The sequence below is a fragment of the Crocuta crocuta genome, unplaced genomic scaffold, assembly GCF_008692635.1.
Source record: "Crocuta crocuta isolate KB4526 unplaced genomic scaffold, BGI_CrCroc_1.0 scaffold147, whole genome shotgun sequence".
NCBI lineage: Eukaryota > Metazoa > Chordata > Mammalia > Carnivora > Hyaenidae > Crocuta > Crocuta crocuta.
The window spans coordinates 4,087,922-4,109,873 of NW_027532594.1; the positions used below are offsets into that span (position 1 = coordinate 4,087,922).

Consider the following 21,952-nt stretch of genomic DNA (forward strand, 5'->3'; position numbering starts at 1 on the left):
GACGGGAGACAGAAAAATATTTTAAACAAACAATTAGAAGACCCCGCAGTCTGGAGGCACCAAACTTCAGTGTACTCAGTGAGCACTGCTGTACAGGACACATCAGTAACTGTTTAGTCATGTCTCAGTATCCTCTGCTTAAGAATTGGTCAGGGAAGAGATCTTCTTTAAACAGCTCAAAGAAAAATGTTTTGGAGCTAAAAAATAAACTCTAGGATATTCAAAATACTCACTTAGCCAAAACAACACTATACTGTTCTAAATTCTCAATTATCCAAAAGAAAGTTAAAAAAAAACTTTTTACTGAGAACAGTATCATAGGGAAAATGTCTTTTTAAGCCAAAATCACTTGTACTTTCTATTTTATTGTAACCACAAGACACTGAAATGTGATTTTCTAATAATGTTACACTAAGGTTGACTAAAAATTCTTGTAAACTACAAAGCACATTAATAAGCAAAATAAATCACAAGTATATAATTAATCCAACTTCTGCTTAACCCAAAGTGGACAACAGGTATATGTATATACATATATGTATGTTTGTCTATGTGTGTGTAGCACACACAAAGTGGGTAAAAACAGTATAATGGACTCAAAATGCAGTATCAATTTCTGCAACTTGTGGGCCAGAGTCTCAGTCACAATTGCTCGATTCTGCCACTGTAACATGAAAAGAATACATGTGACTGTGTTCCAAAAAAACTTCATTCATAAAACAGGCAGGGAGGCAGACTTGTCTGCAGGCTGTGGTTTTTGTCAATGCCTGATTTAAAGCCACACAGACCAGATTTTTTCATTTCCCTAAAACCTTGCTTTTCTTCTATTAAATGAGGAGCATCTACCTCAGGCTGTGTTGTGAAGATGAACTGATATAATACAAGTAAAATATATATTAGAATGTCTAGCACACTGAGTGTGACAAATGATAATCATGATTATTAATGAAATGATCTCATTACTAGAACACATATGTAATATTAGCAGCACAGGGATATGTTTAAAAATGTGCGTATCTTCTTTACCTCTCCACTAAGAGAATGCCTTTCCCTCCCCTCTCTCAGGCTAATTGATTAAAATGTGATTCATTCAAAAATACTTATTAAGAAGCTAGTGAATATGAATCCATGGCACCGTACCTGTCGTACCTGTGCCCAGACTCTCTGATGCACATGGTGAAAGTGGAAAAGATGTTCTAACACAACTTATTTACATTTTCAACACAATCGCTTGTCTACTGTGTGAGATTCCCCACCATTCTTAACATATTAAGCATAATGAATGAGTTTCAGTTACATGTAAGTCAATTACAAACATACAATTTTAAGCAATTTAAATGGGTAGTGTGGTAGTTAGGGTAGTTCTGCAGGTACATGGGAAGGTAGATGGGTAGATGTTAGCAAAATCCTAAATAAATTTTGTCTGATAAATGGTACTTTTTGAGATGCTTACTGTGCAGTTGTAGATTAAATCAGAAAAAGGTATTTTCAAGGCTAAAATGTTTTAAGGGAGTGAATGGATGTTTTGCTTATTAACTAAGCATGATCTAAAATGAACTGTCTATTACAGGGGTACAAATTATGCAGCTTATAACATCCCATGGCACTTTTAAAACCAATCAATGAGTGAAATTTACTCGCTTGATTTCGGGAGTCTTGGAGTTGGCAGACTATGACTGCAATGGGCAAAAACGCCCCTAACAGATGGGCTAGTGCTCAGGACACGCCAGGAGATCAGCAAGCACATTAACATGGAGTCCTGGGCTGACTTCTTTCCAAGTCAAGACCACAGTCTGTGCAGAGCCACTCATTTATTATTAGGAAAGCCAAATTACTTGGGAATTTGCCTTCAGCAGCCCCCAACAACTCTGCATTGACATTATGAAGCAGAAAGCAGATTTATACATGAAATCACCTGCCAAACATGAGCGCCGAGCAGAAGATTCTGTGGCCAAGCTGTGAGGCAGTTGGTGGAACAGCTTCCTTGAACTAAGAGGCAACCAGTTCCCGACCTCTGGCCAGAGACAGAATCATCTCAAAAGCAAAGCATCGTGCAAATTCCAAATTCATTTGAAAGACAAACAACTTAAGGAGACTAAAAGATGAGCAAGCCCCAACCACAAAGTAAACAAAGACAGGAGAACAAACAGCACTGCAACAATATGTCCTAAGCTTGGTACTCAGCCATTCTGAACTCTTACTGAACTCAGCTGGTCCCACAGCCATGGGCTTGCCTATTCCCAGGGACTGGGGCAATTACTAGAGCCGGAGCAAGTGTAATGACTCTAGGTGGCCAGTATAGGGCCATCAGAGAAAACCCATGGGAAACACTTAAGAACTTTTTTCATCTTATTTAAAACTTGATGGGGCGCCTGGGTGGCTCAGTTGGTCAAGCGGCCAACTTCGACTCAGGTCATGATCTCGCAGTTCATGAGTTCAAGCTCAGCATCGGGCTCTGTGCTGATAGCACAGAGCCTGGACGTTGCTTCCGATTCTGGTGTCTCCTCTCTCTGCATCTCCCCTGCTCATACTCTGTCTCTCTGTCTCTCATAAATAAATAAACGTTAAAAAAAAAATCTTTAAAAAAATAAAAAATAAAAAAATAAAATTTGATAGAAGTGAGGGATTCACAAAAGCTGTGCAATCATAGGCAAAATATGCATTCGTCTGACAGACTGCCTGAACTACTAAAGAGAAATCAGCAGTCGGCACAACCTTCAGTAATCCAGGCACAGAAAAGACAGAAGCATAGGAAACCATATAAATACGTAAAAAGTTAACACTTCTCCCATTATATAACACCTTCACTAAATCTAATTCATACTGAAATGGATTCTTCAAACTGTCACCTATTAAGAACAGACCATATCAGCACATTTGGGCCAGTACACACCAGGGAGGGATAAAACGTAACTGAAAAATACCTAAAGAGAAAGTAGATGGAATAAGGAAAACACTGAGCCATGAATAACTCACCTCAGGAAAGTAAAGACTATAAACAGGGTGTGTTATCTTTGATTTGGTTTCCAGTAGAGCTCTCTCTTTTCGCTGTATACTTTGTTGTAATTCTTGCCACTCCTAGGTAAAGTAAAAAACATTTTGAAATCAAATATGTTTCAATCATTTTAAAGTTTTCCATCTTCTTCCAGCTATTATTCCTGACAATGCTAACTACTACTGAGTTCAGTCCCACAGACCTGCTCATTTCCCTGCTCTAAACTTACAATACATCATTTCATAAATCAAATCTAAGCCCTTTAGCATGAACTACATGGGTCATGATGTGATCTGGGCCACTCTCTCCAGTCTCCTATCAATGCCTTTCTCTTTGCACTTTCTATTCTGGTCATTTCGAACTATCTTGACTTCTCTGAATTCACCAAGCTATTTCACGCCTCCTAAACCCTGTTTGGATTTTGTTTTCTCCCTCTTTCTTTAGCCTGGCAAATTCCTACTATTATTCCTTCAGGAACTGCTAAAGCCTAAACCATGAGCTCCCAAATACCAGCAACTTCCCTCAACTTTAGTTGATCACTCCCTCCTCTGTGTTATCACTGTACCTGGCAAAAATGTGCATAATCTCTTTTGTACTTCAATGTTTACTTACAAGTCTGCCTTCCTCACTAGCTTGTCATTCAAGGGCAGAAACTGTTTTACATTTGGCTTTCATTTCTGTCATCTAACACAGTGCTTGCAATGTGGCAGATAATGAATAATTGTTTGTATAATTATTTGACAACTGAAAGAAAGTATTTTTGGTATCTCAAGAAACTAGTCTGTCAACTCTACTAACCCTAATACGGTACTCAGAAAAGAATATGTCAACTCTTTCTCAGGCATGACCGGGGAAATAATTTTTTTGATAGGCTTTAACTTCCTGGCAATCAATTTAATTCCCAAAGTACAAAAACAGTCAAGGGCCAACAACTGCTAAAAAGTCATCCTTATTTTTCCCACCACTCCCAAGGGCAGGTACATTACAGGCATACCTCATTTAACTGAACTTTGCACATGTGTGCTTTACAAATACTGTGATTTTTACAAACTGAAGGTTTGTGGCAACCCTGTGTCAAGCAAGTCTATTGTCGCCACTTCTCCAATAGCATTTGCTTATTTCGTGTCTCTGTCACATTCTGGTAATTCTTGCAATGTTTTAAACTTTTTTCTGATTATATTTGTTATGGTGATCTGTGATCACTGATCTTTGATATTACTACAGTAATTGTTTTCGGGCACCACGAACCATGCCCACATAAGATGGTAAACTTAATCAATGTTGTGTGTATTCCAACAGCTCCACCAATGAGCTGTTCCTCCATCTCTTCCCCTCTCCTTAGCCTATTCCCAGAGACACAACAATACTGAAATTAGGCCAATTAATAACCCTACAGTGACTTCTATGTGGTCATGTGAAAGGAAGAGCCACATGTCTCTCACTCTAAATCAAAAGCTAGAAATGATTAAGCTTAGTGAAGAAAGAAGCTGAAAGCCGAGATCTGCTGAAAGCTAGGACTCTTGTGCCAAATAGCCAAGGTGTGAATGCACAGGAAAAATTCTTGAAGGAAATTAAAAGTGCTACTCCAGTGAAAACACAAATGACAAGAAAATGAAACAGCCTTATTGCTGATATGGAGAAAGTTTTAGCAGTCTGGACAGAAGATCAAACCTGCCACAATATTTCTTTAAGCCAAACCTTAATCCAGAGCAAGGACTTGCCTCTTCAATTCTATAAAGGCTGAGAGAAGTGAGGAAGGTGCAGAAGTAAAATTCAAAGCTAGGAGAGTTTGCTTCACGAGGTTTAAGGAAAGAAGACATCTCCCTAACCATCAAAGTAATAGGGGAAGCAGCAAGTGCTTGTAGAGAAGCTGCAGCAAGCTATCCACAAGATCTAGCTGGGACAATTAATGAAGATGGCTACAGTAAATAGCGGATTTTTCACACTAATGAAACAGCCTTACACTGGAAGAAGATGCCATCTAAGACTTTCAGACCTAGAGAGAAGTCCATGCCTGGCTTAAAAAGACAGGTTGACTCTTCCGTTAGGAGCTCATGCAACTGGTGACATTCAGTTGAAGCCAATACTCATTTACCATTCTGAAAATCCTAGGGCCCTTAAGAATTACGCTAAATCTACCCTGCCTGTGCTCTCTAAATGGAACAACAAACCTGAATGATAGCATATGGTTTGTTGAATATTTTAAGCACACTGTTGAGATCAACTACTCAAAAAAAAAAAAAAAAAAAAATCCTTTCAAAATATTACTGTTCAATGACAATGCAACTGGTCACCCAAGAGCTCTGATGGAGACATACAGTAAAATTAATGTTGTTTTCATGCCTGCTAACACAACATCCATTCTGTAGCCCATGGATCAAGGAGTAATTTTCACTTTCAAGTCTTATTATTCTAGAAATACATTTTTTAAGGCGATAGCTGCCACAGATAGTGAGTGATGCCTCTGGTGGATCTGGGCAAAGTACATTGAAAATCTTCTGATTCACCCTTTTACAAGCCAGTAAGTACATTTATGAGTCATAGGAAGAGTCAAAATGTTAACATTCACAGGAGTTTGAAAGAAGCTGATTCCAATCCTGATGGATAACTTTGAGGGGTTCAAGACTTCAGTGAAGGAAGTACTACAGATGGGATGGAGATAGCAAGATAATTAGAAGTGGAGCCCAAAAATGGAACTGAATTGCTGCACTCTCATGAGAGAACTTGAGCAGATGAGGAGTTCCTTCTTAGGGAGGAGCAAAGAAAGTAGTTTCCAGAGATGGAATCTACTCCCAGAGAAGATGCTGTGAAGATTGTTGAAATAACAACAAAGAACTTAAAAGATGATATGAACTTAGTTAACAAAGCAGCAACAGGGTTTGAGAGGTTTGACACCAATTTTGAAAGAAGTTCTATTGTGGGTAAAATGCTATAAACAGCGATGCATGTTTATAGAGAAATGAGAAATCATTTGTGAAAGAATAGTCAGTCAATGCAGCAAACTTTACTGTTGTCTTATTTAAAAATCTGCCCCAGCCACTGCAACCTTCAGCAACCACCACTCTGAATAGTCAGTAGCTGTCAACACCTAATCAAGAGCTTCCACCAGCAAAAAGATGACAACTTGCTGAAGGCTGACATGATGGTTAGGATTTTTAACCAATAAAGAATGTTTTCATTAAGGCATGTATATTGTTTGAGAGAATACTATTGCATATTCTATAAACTACACTACAATATAGTGTTAAACATAACTTTCATATCCACTAGGAAACAGAAAAATCCACTTGATTCGCTATATTATGATGTTAGTTTTATTGTGGTGGTCTGGAAATAAGCCTGTAGTATCTCCAAGGTATGCCTGCAATTCCTCATACTTTTATCCTTTACCTTTTCCTCTTATTCCTCTCTATTTGAGCCTCACAGACTATTTGGAAAATCTTTTTCTCTCCTAAACTACAAGGGTAACTTTCAGGTCAATGGCCCAGTCAGAAAGAAGAGAACACAAACATAAAGGAATGGCTGATTAGTTTATGGTTCATTTGCAGTAAGCCTCTAAGGACCCATTATTTGTCCAACAAACTCTCTTTTCTATAGCCCATCCATAAATCAGATGCAAACCAATGCCATACCATGAGATTTGTTTCTATTTTCTACCCTTGCAATCTTAATTAAGTTCCTTAGAGACCTCTCTTTTCCTTAAGGTCTTCTTGAAACAAGGTGGAATTCTGTAAATGTTAATTTTTCCCTTAACCAACCTCTAGACATTAGAGTTCACAGTAATGTTTCCTTACTCTAAAAATTACCTGAAACTCTGGAAAGACTCGGTTCTAAGTAACTGCTTAGACCATAACCCACCTTTCCTAATACATTTGCAGACTCAACTCTAACAATGAAAACACTGTAAGACACCAAACTGACTTTGCTTCAGATACATATCCTATACTACCTAGCAACTTAAGATTTCAGAAAATTAAGAAGTCTGAGGTGCCTGGGTAGCTTAGTCAGTTAGGTGGTGGACTCTTGACTCAGGTCATAATCTCATGGCTCATGGGATGGAGCACCACGTTGAGCTCTATGCTGACAGTGCAGAACCTGCTTCAGATTCTCTCTCTGCCCCTCCCCTGCTCACATGTGCTCTCTCTAAACAGACTAATTAACTAATTAAAAAAAAGAAAATTAAGCAGCACAATCCCTTTTAGAAACTATTATTCTTTGTAATTCTGACCCCCATCCCACAAAAATATTCTTACAAAATAAGATTATAAAATATACTGATATTATTTAAGACAACCAAACAAAACAAGCAAATTAAAAAACAACAAAACCCAAAACTATCAGAGGTATATAACTCCAAATTATTTAAACCTATAAGTCTTACTGCTTCGTCATCTTTGTTTTGTTTTTCATCTTGCTCTCTATCAGAGTCTCTATCACTACCATCATCTTTTTCACTTTGGGATTCTCTATTCGTTTCTTCTTCTTCAGAATCACTGCCTTTGTCAGACACTTCTTCTTCATCTTCCTTTACTGCAGCTTCCTAAAAGGAAAAAGCAACCACAAAAGTTTTGAATACCTCAGTAAATACATCATTCTGAGTCCCTGAATGAACTTATTGTCATTATAATTAAATTGGCTTGAGATTATAATTTCACTATTCATACAGAATTTTAGAGAATTATAAACTCACTTATAAATATGTGGTAGTCAGACTAAAGACTTTAACAGTTGGTTTATTTGTCTACTGTTATTTTATTTTCATGTTTGTAAAATAAAAAATACTTTATTTGCAAAGTATACTACCACAACGGCAAAGATGGCTCATCTTTCAAAACACCAATCATACAATATATTTTATTTAGGATGAGGAAATGGGAAGTTTACAGAAAAGTACTGCTTTGAGAGTTTAATATTATCTTCTATAGCTGTTAGAGTATAATGTAGTAAGGAAAGCCAATATCCCAGACAAGATACTTACTGATCCATTTCAAGAAGCAAGAAAGAGAACAGCAAATTAAATGCAAAAAAAAGTCAAAGTAAATAATACAGACTAGAAATCAATTAAAGAGAAGGCAGATACACAAAAGAAAAACCTAAATAAAGCCAAAAGTTGGTTCTTTGAGGGACACCTGGGTGGCTCAGGTCATGATCTCAGAGTTCATGAGTTAGAGCTCAGCATCAAGTTCTCTGCTATCAGTACAGAGCCTGCTTAGGATCCTGTCTCCCCCTCTCTGCCCCTTCCCCACCTGTGCATGCGTGCTCTCTCTCTCTCAAGAATAAAATAAACATTTTAAAAAAATTGGTTCTTTGAAAAGATTAATAAAATTGAAGACTTCCATTAGGCAAGACTAATCAAAGCAAAAAAAGAATACAAATTACCAATATTAGGAATAAAAGAAACATAACTAAGGATCCAAAGGACATTACATATAAAGGATATTATGAATAACTCTGTCAATATTTGTAACTTACAAGAAATGGACAAGTTCCTTGAAAAACATAATACACTAAAATTGACATAAGGAAAAAAGAATTTGCTAAAGAAAAGGATTCTATAACTATAAACCCTTTTTAAAACCCCAAGCCCAGATGGCTTTTCTAGATACTTCTTCCAAATAACAAATCCAATCTTACACAAACTCTTCCAGGAAAAAAAAAAGAATACTTCTTAACTTGTTTAATGAGGCCAGCATAAACCTGACACAAAACCCGGCAAGGATATTACAAGAAAGGAGAAAGGCAAACCATTATTCTCTCATAAAAATAAATGCAGAAATCCTAAATAAAACATTATCAAGCCCAAATAAATATGAAAAAGGATACTATGTTATGACCAAATGAATTTGTTCCAGGAATGCATGGATAGCTTAAAATTTTTAAAGCCATCAACATAACTCACTACATTACAAGAAGGAGAAAAATCACAGTCACCCCAACAAACAGAGAAACGACACTTAATAATTAATTCAGTATTGCTCATGATAAAAATTCTCAGCCAAGTGGGAACAGAAGGGAACGCTTCCTTAACCTGATAAAGAATATCTATAAAAACACTACAGCTAACATCATACTGAATAGTTTGTTTCCCTTCTCCTGGAGATAAGATGATAAGGATGACCACTGTCCCCATCCTTAATCAGCATCACACTGAAAGTTCTAGCTAGAACAGTTAAGACAAAAAGGAAGAAAAGGTGTAAAAATTAAAAAGAAAAAAGTAGAACTATCATTACTCCCAGATGCCATGATTGTGTACATAGAAAATATTCTAAAAAGTACCTACAAAAGGTTAGAATTACAGGCATACCTTGGAGATACTGCAGGTTCGATTCCAGACAGTAAAGCAATTATCGCAATGAAGTCAAATGACTTTTTTTGTTCCCCATTACATATAAAAGTTATGTTTACACTATACTGTAGTATGTTAAGTGTGCAAACAGCATTATGTCTTAAAAAATGTGCATGCCTTGGGGCGCCTGGGTGGCTTAGTCGGTTAAGCGTCCGACTTTCGCTTAGGTCATGATCTCGCGGTTCGTGGGTTCGAGCCCCGTGTCGGGCTCTGTGCTGACTGCCAGCTCAGAGCCTGGAGCCTGTTTCAGTCTGTGACTCCCTCTCTCTCTGACCCTCCCCTGCTCACGCTGTCTCTCTCTCTCTGCTAGAAATTAAAAAAAAAAAAAAAAAAAAAAAGTGCATGCCTTAATTAAAAATAGTTTACTGCTAAAAAATGCTTTCATATGAGCTGTCAGAGAGTTGTAATCGCTGATCACAGATCATCATAGTGAATATAATAATAATAAACAGTTTAAAATAGTGAGGGAATTACCAAAATATGACAGAAACACAAAGTGAGCAAATGCTGCTAGAAAAATGGTGCTGATAGATTTGCTCAACACAGGGTTGCCACAAACCTTCAATTTGTAAAAAATGCAGTATCTGCTAAGTGCAATAAACCAAAGTGCAATAAAACAAGGTATGCCCATATTGTGAAGGTATGTTCCTTAATACAAGGTCAATATTTAGAAGGCAACTGTATCTCTATTCACCAGCAGTAAACACCAAAGAATGGATTTTTTTAAATGTTATATGCAACAATACCAGAAAGTATCAAATGCATAAGGGTAAGTAAATCTGATGAAAGATGTGCCATACCTCTGCCACTGGAAATTATAAAACACTGCTGAGAAAAAATTAAGGAAGATCCAAATTAATAAAGATAAACCATGATTATGAATAAAGAGACTCAATACTGTTGATGTGAATTCTTCCTACACTGAAGTACAGATTCAATGCAATCCTCATCTAAACTTCAGCAGCTTTTTTTTTGGTGGAAACTGTCAAGCTTATTTTAAAAATGTTGAGGGAAATACAAAGAATCTAAAATAGGCAAGACAATCGTAAAGAAGAATTTGAGGACTTACACTGACATATTTCAAAACTTAATATAATTAAGACCATGTGGCTTGGCACAGGAACAGACAAATAATCAATGGAATGGACTAGCGAGTCCATAAACAGATCTGCACATAAATAGTTAGGATCACTTGTTTTATGACAAACCGTCACTGCAATTCTAAGAAAAGGACGACCTGGTCAAAAAGTGATGCTAGAATAAGTGGTACATAATCCCTATCTCACACTATTCACCATAATTAATTCAAGATGCATCAAAAGCTAACTATAGTAAGTATAATAATGTTTCTAGGAGAAAACAGAAAAATATCTCCATGTTCTTGTGACAGGCAGAAGTGTCTTCAACAGGAAATAAAAACACTAACCATAAAACTGATAAAACAGACTTCCTTAAAATTAAGTACCATCAAAAGCTACCATTAAGAGAGTAAAAAAGGACTCACATCCAGAATATAGAAAGGGAACTCTACAAATCCATAAGACAACCCAACAGAAAAAGAGGATATCCAAATGGCCAGTAAATATATGAAAAGATGCTCATTATCATTAGTTATCAGGTAAATATTAAGAACCACACAGAGATACGGTTACAAATCTACCATAGTGGTTAAAATGAAAAAGAATGGTAGAACTATATATTAATGAGGATGTAGAACCACTGGACTTGTGTTTTCCTAGTATGAACACAGAATAGTACAACTTTGGAAAATAGGCTCTTTTCAACAAGCTCAACATACACCTATTTATGACCCAGCAATTCCACTGCTAGATTCTACATGCCCAAGAAAAATGAACATCCACAAAATGACATGTGCATGAATACATACAGCACTTTTACTCCTATCAGGCAAAAACTAGACACAACCAAAATGTCCATCAACCAGAGAACAGATAGATAAATTGTATATTTATAAAATGGAGTGTCACATACACACAAAGAATGGACAGCTGCTACCCACAATACAGATGAATGTCATGGACATAATGCTGAATGAAAGCAAACATTTCCAGTTATATGAAGCTTAAGAACAAGCAAAACTGGGGCACCTGCATGGTTCAGTTGGTTAAGTGCCTGACTTCAGCTCAAGTCATAATCTCACAGTTTGTGAGTTCAAGCCCCATGTCAGATTCTCTGCTGTCAGCTTCGGATCATCTGGTCCCCCCCCCCCCTTCTGCCCCTCCCCAACTTGTGCTCGCATTCACATGCATACACATGCACTCCCCCTCTCTCAAGAATAAACATAAAAAAAAACAAAAGTAAAAAAGAATAGGCAAAACTCATCTATGGTAACAAGAGCCAGAACAGGAAGGGATGGAGGTAGATGGAGGGGTCACTGAGAAGGGACACAAGTGAGCTTTCTAGGGTGCTAAAGTTTTACATCTTAATCTGGGTATCACGGGTGCATACATATGCAAAATTTCATGACCTATACACATAGGATTTGAACATTTCAGTATATGTTACATGAAAATAAAGATAATGATAATAACAGTATGAACTTACACTCCCAACAACTCCATTTGCCTGCTTTTGTTTCTGTTGCTTTGACTGTGGTAAGGGCACAGGTGTAGGTTTTTTTTTTAAAGGTTTCTTTTTTTTTGATTTAGCAGCTTTCTTAGGTCCTTTACTCTTCTGTTGCCATCCTCCTTTTGTCCTATTCTTGTTGGTATCACCCTGCTGTAAATCACAACACACATACACACTCAGGAGTTACAGCAATAGTTTCATTTGGGAGTCATAGTCATTTTTAGATGAAAATGGCTAAACTAAATGTTTTCATGAACTGAATTACTCTCCCACAGCAATATAAATCAATCAGAAATAAACCAAGGAAAGACAGGTAAGAAACACCAAGCGTTTACCCCGTCTTCTGCTGGCTGTTCCTCGGCAGCACAGATGGACTGCTCCTTTTCAAACACTTCCTAGAGACGGAGAGAGGAAGAATATGAAGTCTATCAACTTATATTTATCTTTCAGGTAAACAAAGCAATCTCTCAAAATAGATGACCAATAGGTTTTTTACCTGGTGACAACTGGTGGGTAGGGGGAGAACAGATTTTTAGCAATCAGTACAAATTTAGCAATTTGCTAAATGACACTTTGGAAGTTACCTTCTGAAATATCTCACATCTGTCTTAAATACATTTTGGTTTTTTTTGTTTGCTTTGTCTTAAATACATTTTGAAAAGTACAATCTACTTAAATTTACAAATGCAATGCCTTAAGAAATGTAAACTCATTATAAAGTCTAAAATATTCCATAGTTTAAATAACTAAAGATGGGTGCCTGGCTGGCTGGGTCAGTAGAGAGTGTAACTCTTGATCTCAAGGTCGTGAGTTCAAGTGCCACACTGGGGATAGAGTCTACTTTAAAACAAACAAACAAACACTGTTTAAAAACTTTAAATAATTAAATTAAATGACTAAGGAGTGGATCACCAAGAAAATCTATATAACCTAAAGACATACCCACTATATAATCCACTTAGGATCAGTACAAAACCCATACATTTAGGATTTAAATTCCAACAAGATTTCAGTGAGAATCTATACTAGAAGATAATAGGTGATATTCGTTGTACTTATAAACTCTCTGGAATTACTAAAGCCAACAAATAAAAACAATGATAACTTAGGCTCTAAACTATTAGCCTAATTCAGGGGTCCGTCCACAAACCATGGCCCATTTCCTTGTTTTTAAATAAAGTTTTATTACAACCCAACCATGCCCATGTGTGATTCAGTAGTTACTACAGAAACTATGTGGCCTATAAAACCTCAAACATTTACTAACTAGACCTTTATAGAAAAAGTGTGCCAGTCCGTTGTCTAATTATATCATCTCTGTTTCATCATTTTTTTTTTTTTTTTCATTTCTTAGCTGGATTCTAACACTTAAATTACTCTCAGATACTGTCATACAAGAACTGGAAGATAAGTACTTCACTCTTTCCCTTCTTCCAGGGCAAGTTTGCTTTTTCTTCTACCAATTATCCCAGAAGTGTCAAGGGCCCAAGGCCAACTTTTGCTCATTTTTCAGGCTGGGAATTCCAAAATATGTGGGTGGTTTAAATTTGGATTCTAACCCAATCCTAGCCACTGGCTTAGAGTTTCCTCTTCTCCCAGAGGGCACCTCTCATCCAGAGTCCATGACACAAATGCTTCTTTACCACTTGCTACCATAAAATCAACATCTTTAATTTGATATATCCTACTACAAAATATGCTTTTCCTACCAAAGGTTTTTGGGCTTTGTTTTTTAAATTTTTCTTAATGTTTACTTTTGAGAGAGAAAGAGACAGTGCGAACGGGGCAGAAACAGAAAGAGAGGGAGTCACAGAATCCGAAGCAGTCTCCAGACTCTGAGCCGTCAGAGCCCAACGCAGGGCTTGAACCCATGAACCATGAGATCATGACCTGAGCCGAAGTTGGACGCTTCACTGACTGAGCCACCCAGGCTCCCAACGAGAGGTTTTACACATGGTATTTAAATGCAGAGCAGGTTTCCTATAGATGTTCACAGAACCCAGAACAGAAGAGGCTAAGATCTACCATTAGTTGAATAAGTGGAGTTGAAATAGTATAATTAAAAACGAGTTCTAACTTGGGAGGTAATGCAAATTTGTAAGAGAAACTGAGAAAAACAAGATACAGGAAACATATACATTGTGACTGGATTTAATGAAAGGGAATGAGAAAAGTACCAGTGTGTATCTACACATACACTGTAAAGGCCCAAGGAGTAAATACAAGCATGAAGAAGACATGAAAAGATACACATAACACTAAATTCTAGTCTGGGGCTGACAAGGGCTTTCCTGAGGGAAGTGGGTGAGAGAAGGAACCCATGATAGTAAAAACATCATTTAATCCCACAGGCATTCATGCATTAGGATATCTAAAGTAATGAGCTTCAAAATCAGTAATCTCAGAGTGGTAGGACTTTAGGTGATTTTAATTTCTTCTACTTTTCTGTATCATCTGAACTTTTTTCCCAGACAGCATGAATTTTTTAAATAGAAAAAAAATTTTCACTGTTATTTAACATTTTTTAAATAAAAAAATTGAAAGAATAAATTCTCTAAAGAACTAAGGAATAGGTAATGAAATTCTCAACAATAATCAGTAAGTAATCTTTGTATGATACTTTAAAGTTTAAATACTATACACACATTACCTTGTTATTATGTTTTACAGGGAATTAACAAATCATCACATGAAGAATTAATCCATTTTCCAAGGGTTTTCTGAATGTAAAAACTAATGTGAAAAACTGAAAATTTATTTAAAATGTCAAAACAGTTAACAGGATTTGCAAAATTAGGTTTTATGACTTTAATAGTTTGACTGAAAATATATCACTTGAAATGAGAAAATAAATACAAGAACTTTAACATACAACTTTTCCCCCCTTTTTTCCCACTGAAGTATAGTTGACACACAATGTTACATTAGCTTCAGGCATACTACATAGTGAATCACCAACTCTATACATTATGCTATGTCACCATACAACACTATTACGATGCTTTAACTATATTCCCTATGCTGTACCTTGAGTCCCATGATTTATTCCGTAACTAAGGACGTCTATACCTCCTATTCCCCTTCACCACTTAACACAGAACCCTTTCTTTTAAAGCATAAAAATAAGAAGAGATTACTTACTGCCATTGTTTGCCTTGTCAATTTAACCAACACGGTAACTAGGGATCCTACTGTGATGTTGTTGCTATCTTCATCATCCAATACTAGAAGATGGAAGTAAAAAATAAAATTCAATTTGGTACTTCAATATCTCATAGACACATTTTAAACTTACAATATGACTGTCTACTCTGTATAAAATGCTCCACTAGATGCCTTCAACAATGTAATCATTTAATCTTTAAAAGAGCCCTATGAAGGGGCAGCTGGGTGGCTCAATCAGTTGAGTGTCAGACTCTTGATTTCAGCTCTGGTCATGGTCCCAGGATTATGGGATCAAGCCCTATGTCAGTCTTGACTGCGGAGCCTGCTTAAGACTGTCTCTCTCTCTCTCTCTCTCTCTCTTCCTCTGCCTCTCTCCCCTGCTCACACTCACTCGCTGTAAAATAAAATTTTAAAAATTAAAGTTAAAATTAAAAAATAAAATAGCCCTATGAAGCATTATTATTATTTCCATTTTAAAGAAGAAACTGAGGGGGCACCTGGGTGGCTCAGTCAGTTGAGCATCCTACTCTTGATTTCAGCTCAGGTCATGATCCCAGGGTCATGGGATCAAGCCCTGAGAAGGGCTCTGTGCTGGAGCATGGACCCTGCTTATCTCTCTCTCTGACTCTCTCTCTCTCCTTCTCTCTGCCCCTCACTCCAACTCGCACTCTCTCTCTAAAATAAAAAAAAAGATAATTTAAAAAAATAAAGAAGAAACTGAGATTCAAAAGTAACATAAAATTAAAATGCCTGAGGTCACATAATGGCTATACTGGCGCTGCCAAATTTCAAACCGAGGTCTTTTAAAACAAAGTATAATCTGAGGATTCCTATACCACACCTTTCTTTCAAAGGGTTCTGTCACTCTGTTAAACTGTGCAAACCTTGTATTCACAAGATTTTAACTATATGATCAATGCCAGCCTGCCTGTCAGAAATAAAACAATTAGAAGCAGTATTCCAAGTCACATTAAATTCATTTTTTAAGGCAGGAACTTCCAAGATTTGTTTATATTAAAAAACACCTTTAAAGTTTTCATGTTTTTGCAATTGTTTAATTTTTTAAAACCACATTTGCTGGAAAAAAAACCCTACACTTGCCACCCATATTGCCAAAAGCTAATAAAATAAGCTTAATATTAAATAACATTAAAACAAATGTTAAAATTAATAAATAAAACTACTATACTTATCAAACAGATCTTATTCAAATGTGTATATTATTCATTTTTTCCTGCAAGTCTTATCCCTAAGACTTTTCTTCACTATGTATTTCTGACTAGAGATTTTTTTTCTAAGCATGTTATGTTTATTTTACACAGATTTAGATTAGCATACTCTGTTGTGGCTTACACTAACACACTACCAGTTGGAAAAGAATGGCCTCCAACAAACTATAACAGTTATCTCCTCCACTGCTGGCTGTGAGGTGCAACAGCTGGGAATCAAGAAGGATACAATACGCTTTCTTCAAGCTGGAAGTCTCCATTATCATTCCATCATCACAGTTGGGCTGCACATTCTCACCACTGCACAGTTGTAAGTGCATGAACACTGCACAGGAAATAACAGCTGTAACAGTATCTACCTGCCATCTGATGCTTTAAGGTGGAGAAAAAGCCTACAGGAGATTCTCTATAGCCTCTAGGCAATGTGGGGAAGAGATCCACCATCTCCAGCACTAGATCATGCAGATGTCCCTTTCCTGCTTCTAAAATTCTTCTCCTCTCCCTCCATTAACTATATTACTCTTAATATACATTTGTATAGCCCTGTGAAAATATAGTAAATTGTCTATACAAGAGGCTATGGAATGAAATACAATCTGAAGTTTCCCAATGAGAATAAATATTTTTACCTTACTTCTAATAAGAAAATCTGACATTCATTTTTCTAAGCAGCATGTACTTTTTGTAACTCTTGATTATATCAGAGTATCTCTTAAGTACCAAATTAGATTTTACTTGAATACTTTCTTTTTTCTTTTTTTACTTGAATAGTTTGATTTAAATTGGTCCTAAATGAAACTTTTACTGTTTTTAAGTGTTTGAAAACTCAGACCCACAAGGAAATCCAAACTCCTCACCAAAACAGTCCTACATGTACCCTAGACTCCAGCCGATTTGAAACCAGACTGTAGTTTCATACTACTTTCTCAAACACCCCGGTCTTTGACAGTCATTTATCTCTTTTCAATTCCATTAGAATACAAACTCAGTAAGGTAGAGGCAGTCTTACTCATCACTGCCTCCCCAACACCCAGAAAAATGAGTGGCACTTGTTGAATAATGACACAATGTCTATGTCATTCATTTCACACTTGCCTTATGATTCCTTGTTTTTAATCCTATATTTATATCCTATTTCCTCAACTAGACTATAAGCCCCTTACAGACAGAAACCACTCCTAACAAATCCTTGTATTCTTGGTCCCACAAAAATGTTCTTACAACAGTAACTGAGTAAATGTCAAAACTCAGAATAATGTCACAATGAAGGGATGGAGCAGATAACCTCTTAATTCTGTTACCATTGTAAAATACTATTATTTAATTATTATAATGGACACTCACTGGCCACTGTGTAGGTAGAAAAATAATCTCTAGATTTTCATCCTAACAGACACAAACATAGAGACAGGTTGAGAAAAACACGTGAAATGTGGCACAGAACACAGTAATTTCCAAGGCTGTTTAACATAATTGGGCTTCTTAAAATGAATTTTAGAACTAAGCAGCTATTTCTTTCACACTAACAATATATGTATTTCAAAGGTCTTTCATTGCATCTGAAAATCTCTTTCTTTCTTTAAAAAGATATTCCTAAAACTTGAACTACAGAACAGAGAGTCCTCAAGCTTAGTCCCATTTTGAGGATCATAGAAATATGATTCTATGGGATTATATCAGTGTTCTCAAAACTATTAAGCATACGTCATATTCCATTACACCAAATGTGACACATAAACCATAGTTATGGAAAGTCTAATTACACATGATATAAAATGTTTTGAGAACCTTAACCCAAATAAACAGGAACCAATCTATCAAAAGGGAAACAATGTTCAACAGTGAAACCTCACACTTACCCTGTGATTTTATGTCCATAGTCACATATGGGAAACTCCCAAGGACAGCCATAACCTCTTCATATTTTTCATCTTCAAGGAAGTGCAGTAGACTATGACGATCTGATTCTTTTAAACTCACCAAATCCTGGATAGTCTTAATTTTGTACTGAATTTTAAAAGAGAGAAGGGAAAAGAAAATAAATCCCAAAGTCATAGAATTTTTCACAAAAGGAAAATTAGCATGTTTACTAAAACCAAATCCAACAACTTTTAAAAAAATGTTAAGATTACACAGGGTCCTCAACTTACAATGGTTCTACTTAAAACTTTTCAACTTTACAATACTGCCAAAGCAATATGCACTCAGCAGAAACCATACTCTTTAGTTTTGATCTTTTCCAGGACTAGTGATATTTACTACAGTATCATCAGGATGCTGGGCAGCAGCAGTGAGCAGTAGCTCCCAGTCAGCACGTGATCACAAGAGTAAATAATCCATACACTTACAACCATTCTGTACCCATACAACTTTCAGTACCGTATTCCATAAATTACATGAGACAGATATTCAACATTTTACTATAAAACAGGCTTTGTGTTAGAGGATTTTGCCCAACTGTAGGTTAATGTAAGTGTTCTGAGCATATTTAAGGTAGGCTAGGCTAAGCTATGGTATTTGGTAGGTTAGGTGTATTCAATGCATTTTTGACTTAGGATATTTTCAACTTACAATCGATGGCTTTATGAGGATGTAACCCCACTGAAAGCTGAGTAAGATCTGTATACACATTTCAAAGCAAAAAATACAACTTTATAGCATTTCATGGCCTTTTATCCAAGGAAATTGAAATTAAGAATTTTTTTATTATAAAGTTAAAACAGAGTAATTTTTTAATTTTAGGAAAAATAAAGTTAGGAGAAAAAAACAGTAACATTCAAAGACTCTTGACCCAAGCAAGAATGACTGTCATCTTCTATGCTCAGTTTGCTGATCCATATTTTCAATTTTAATGATAAAAAACCTTTAAGAGTATGAATTTATCTCCAAGTACAGTGCATCCTTATGGTTTGACTATGCAATTTTCTCATTTTTGTTTTTCTCTAAATATACCTTATGGCACTAATAACCATCTAGGCTAAAGGAATACTTAGGAGAGTGTTAATTTCCAGGCATTTGGTACTAGTTAATTTTTACTTTCACAGACAGGGATTAGACCATGAGGTGTGTGCAATGCCCACTTTTCTATTACAAAATTTTCTATTAAAAATGTGAACAAATTTATAAGTGTAATACAATTACCTGAAAGGACAGAGAACTCAAATGCAAATTTCTAATATACATTTATTAGTTCTACCTTAATATACTATCAAATCCAATGTCTATCTTCTGCCTATTTTGTCTAGTGTATATAATGTTTAAAATCTCCTATCAGAATTATAATTTTTTCCCTGTATTTCCAAGTTTTTTCATTTATACATATTTTTGCTACATCTTAAGATTCACTGTTGATCTTTACTACAGATTGCATTTTCTAAATAAGAAGCCTCTTTATTTCATCTACTTATTTTTTGAAAGCTTAATTTTTTTGTTCCTATTCAACCAATAAACCATCACCCAACCTCTAAGCCAGGCATTAAATGACTGGAAAGCATACACTGCACTTCTACTTTGTTTATTTATTTCTGATAACATAAGGAATAAAGTGCTAACTGCTAAAATGTACTGAACCCCAAAGTACATTACAAAACTTACAATAGGTAAAAGATTGTAAAACATCCACCTAATCAAGAAATTGCTAACAGAACCACTTCAGGGATAGTTTTAGAGTGTTTAGGACATTCTAAATCTAAGAAATTCATAGTAAAAACTTCTAGAACACTTTTTGTGTTACTTTTAAGTAACATGACACACTGCTTAAAACTGATTTTAAAGTGGCAGAGAATTACCTTTTTATGATTTGAAACCCTTCTAAGATTGTCCTCTTCAATGTGAGGCAGCTGCAGAAGGGGAGACTTAAACTGCTGAAGGCCCTGCACAGCCATCTGGGAAAGCTTCATGCAGTTTTCTAGGGATGCCAAAGTTGGAGCACGAAACTCCCTTTCTTAGAAAGAACAGGAGGAAAAGAAAAAACAAGGCTGGAGTTTTTATACGTTCAGGAGTATACAAGTCATCACAATAACAAGATTCATGTGACTATCCTCAACACCTCGTATTTTAAGATCATAGTGTTGACTTTCCTTTAAAAATTTTAAGGTACCAAAAATACACAAATCTGTCCAAATGCAACAATCATTATCCAGCCAGAAGCACTGATTTAACAGAAAAATCCTTTCTATCACCTCCAAAAACAGCAAATTACCGGTATCAAATATAGACACCATGCCAAGAACTGACATCAGCCATTCAGCCATAACAACAAACCACACTGTCTCCTTTCTTAAGGGTCTCCCTTTCCATTACTGACCACAAACTCCCTCATTCTTTTTCTTCTCCCTCACTCTTCTTTCCCTTCATGTGAAAAATACTACGTGTCAGATAAATCATTGTTACGTCACTTAAAGAATTATTTCAAACTCACTGTTAAAATACAGAATAACCTAACTCTAAAAATATTCAAAGGAAAGAAGAGGTATATTAAATATGTGCAAACAATAAGTGACAACAAACAATAAAACCATAAATTAAATTCAAAAACATGAGTTGTGATAAAGACTTTACATAATGGAAAACATAGGAAAGAATTAAGAAAAACCACAAACAAAAGTGGGAAAGCTGACTCAACCTATGGGCAGAATTACTGTAGGTACTCAAAATCTTAAAATTATGAAGTATAATCTACATATACTTGCAAGAAAAAGTACAACATAATTAATTACATTTCCACCTCACCTTCACGGCTCCGGGCCATTATTATTAGTTGGCAGATTACATTAACCATTTCTTGAAGTAGAGAAGGGCATTTTTTCAGCATAAATTGCTGATCTGCAAAACAAAAGAAAACCTGAAATGAATCATTCTACTTTTACAGTTATCACATCTTTATCATCTATAGTCCAAGACTAATACTAAGTCCAAGTTATCTCACAACTATTTCACATGACCTAAGAATTTTGCAAGTTAAACACAAAAGTTTCTCCTTAGCAGCACTGCCAAAAATCAGTCAGCAAATTCTAGCTCAGATTTGATGTTTCAAAGGCAAATTTTTAATATTATGGTGTTGTGCTTTGTAAGTTAACTCCCTTTTTTGGAGGGAACAGTCTTAAGCTTAATTTTAATCTTACTATATTTAAGAAGCTTAAAAATTTTCTCCTTGTACACCTAAGTTTCTATAACGATGAGTAAGTCCAAAGACTAAGATTGAGAATGAATGTCAATTCCATGCAGAAAGAGGAGGGGGAGGATGAACAGGAGGAAGAAAAGGAACGAGACAGACTCATTTTTACTGCACCTAATAATAGTTAACTATTAAGATCATCCAATGGGGTTGGTACTCAACCTAAAAAAAAAATCTGTTCCCGATTTCTTAGATAATTGGCAAAAAGGGAGATAGTTTTGTATCCGTAAAGAACATCAGGAACATGAGAACTGCCAGTTAACTTGCAACTCTAATAACAATGCCTAAATAGGGATCCTTCATTCCATCTTAAGTATCCTATCACCAATCACTGATCATCAACTGGACTTGTTTTCAGAGGCATTTGATTATATTATTAGCTTAAAAAGGACAGAGGACTAGCTTCATTCAGAAAGAACATTTATTCCCTAAGGATAATAACTTTCTTTTTA

At 35.9% G+C, this 21,952-nt stretch overlaps 1 protein-coding gene across 1 annotated transcript in view; it reads right to left on the minus strand.

Annotated features, from left to right (window-relative positions):
* Nucleotides 1-21,952, minus strand: part of SEC63 (SEC63 protein translocation regulator) — a 59,070-nt gene that overhangs the window by 15,020 nt on the left and 22,098 nt on the right. Inside the window, exons 10-17 of the mRNA XM_077779984.1 lie at nucleotides 21,056-21,148; nucleotides 20,113-20,267; nucleotides 18,184-18,331; nucleotides 15,072-15,154; nucleotides 12,266-12,325; nucleotides 11,907-12,080; nucleotides 7,377-7,535; nucleotides 2,977-3,078 (exon numbers count right to left, since the gene is read on the minus strand). Coding sequence (XP_077636110.1) covers nucleotides 2,977-3,078; nucleotides 7,377-7,535; nucleotides 11,907-12,080; nucleotides 12,266-12,325; nucleotides 15,072-15,154; nucleotides 18,184-18,331; nucleotides 20,113-20,267; nucleotides 21,056-21,148 — 974 coding nt within the window. The remainder of the gene's footprint in view (nucleotides 1-2,976; nucleotides 3,079-7,376; nucleotides 7,536-11,906; nucleotides 12,081-12,265; nucleotides 12,326-15,071; nucleotides 15,155-18,183; nucleotides 18,332-20,112; nucleotides 20,268-21,055; nucleotides 21,149-21,952) is intronic.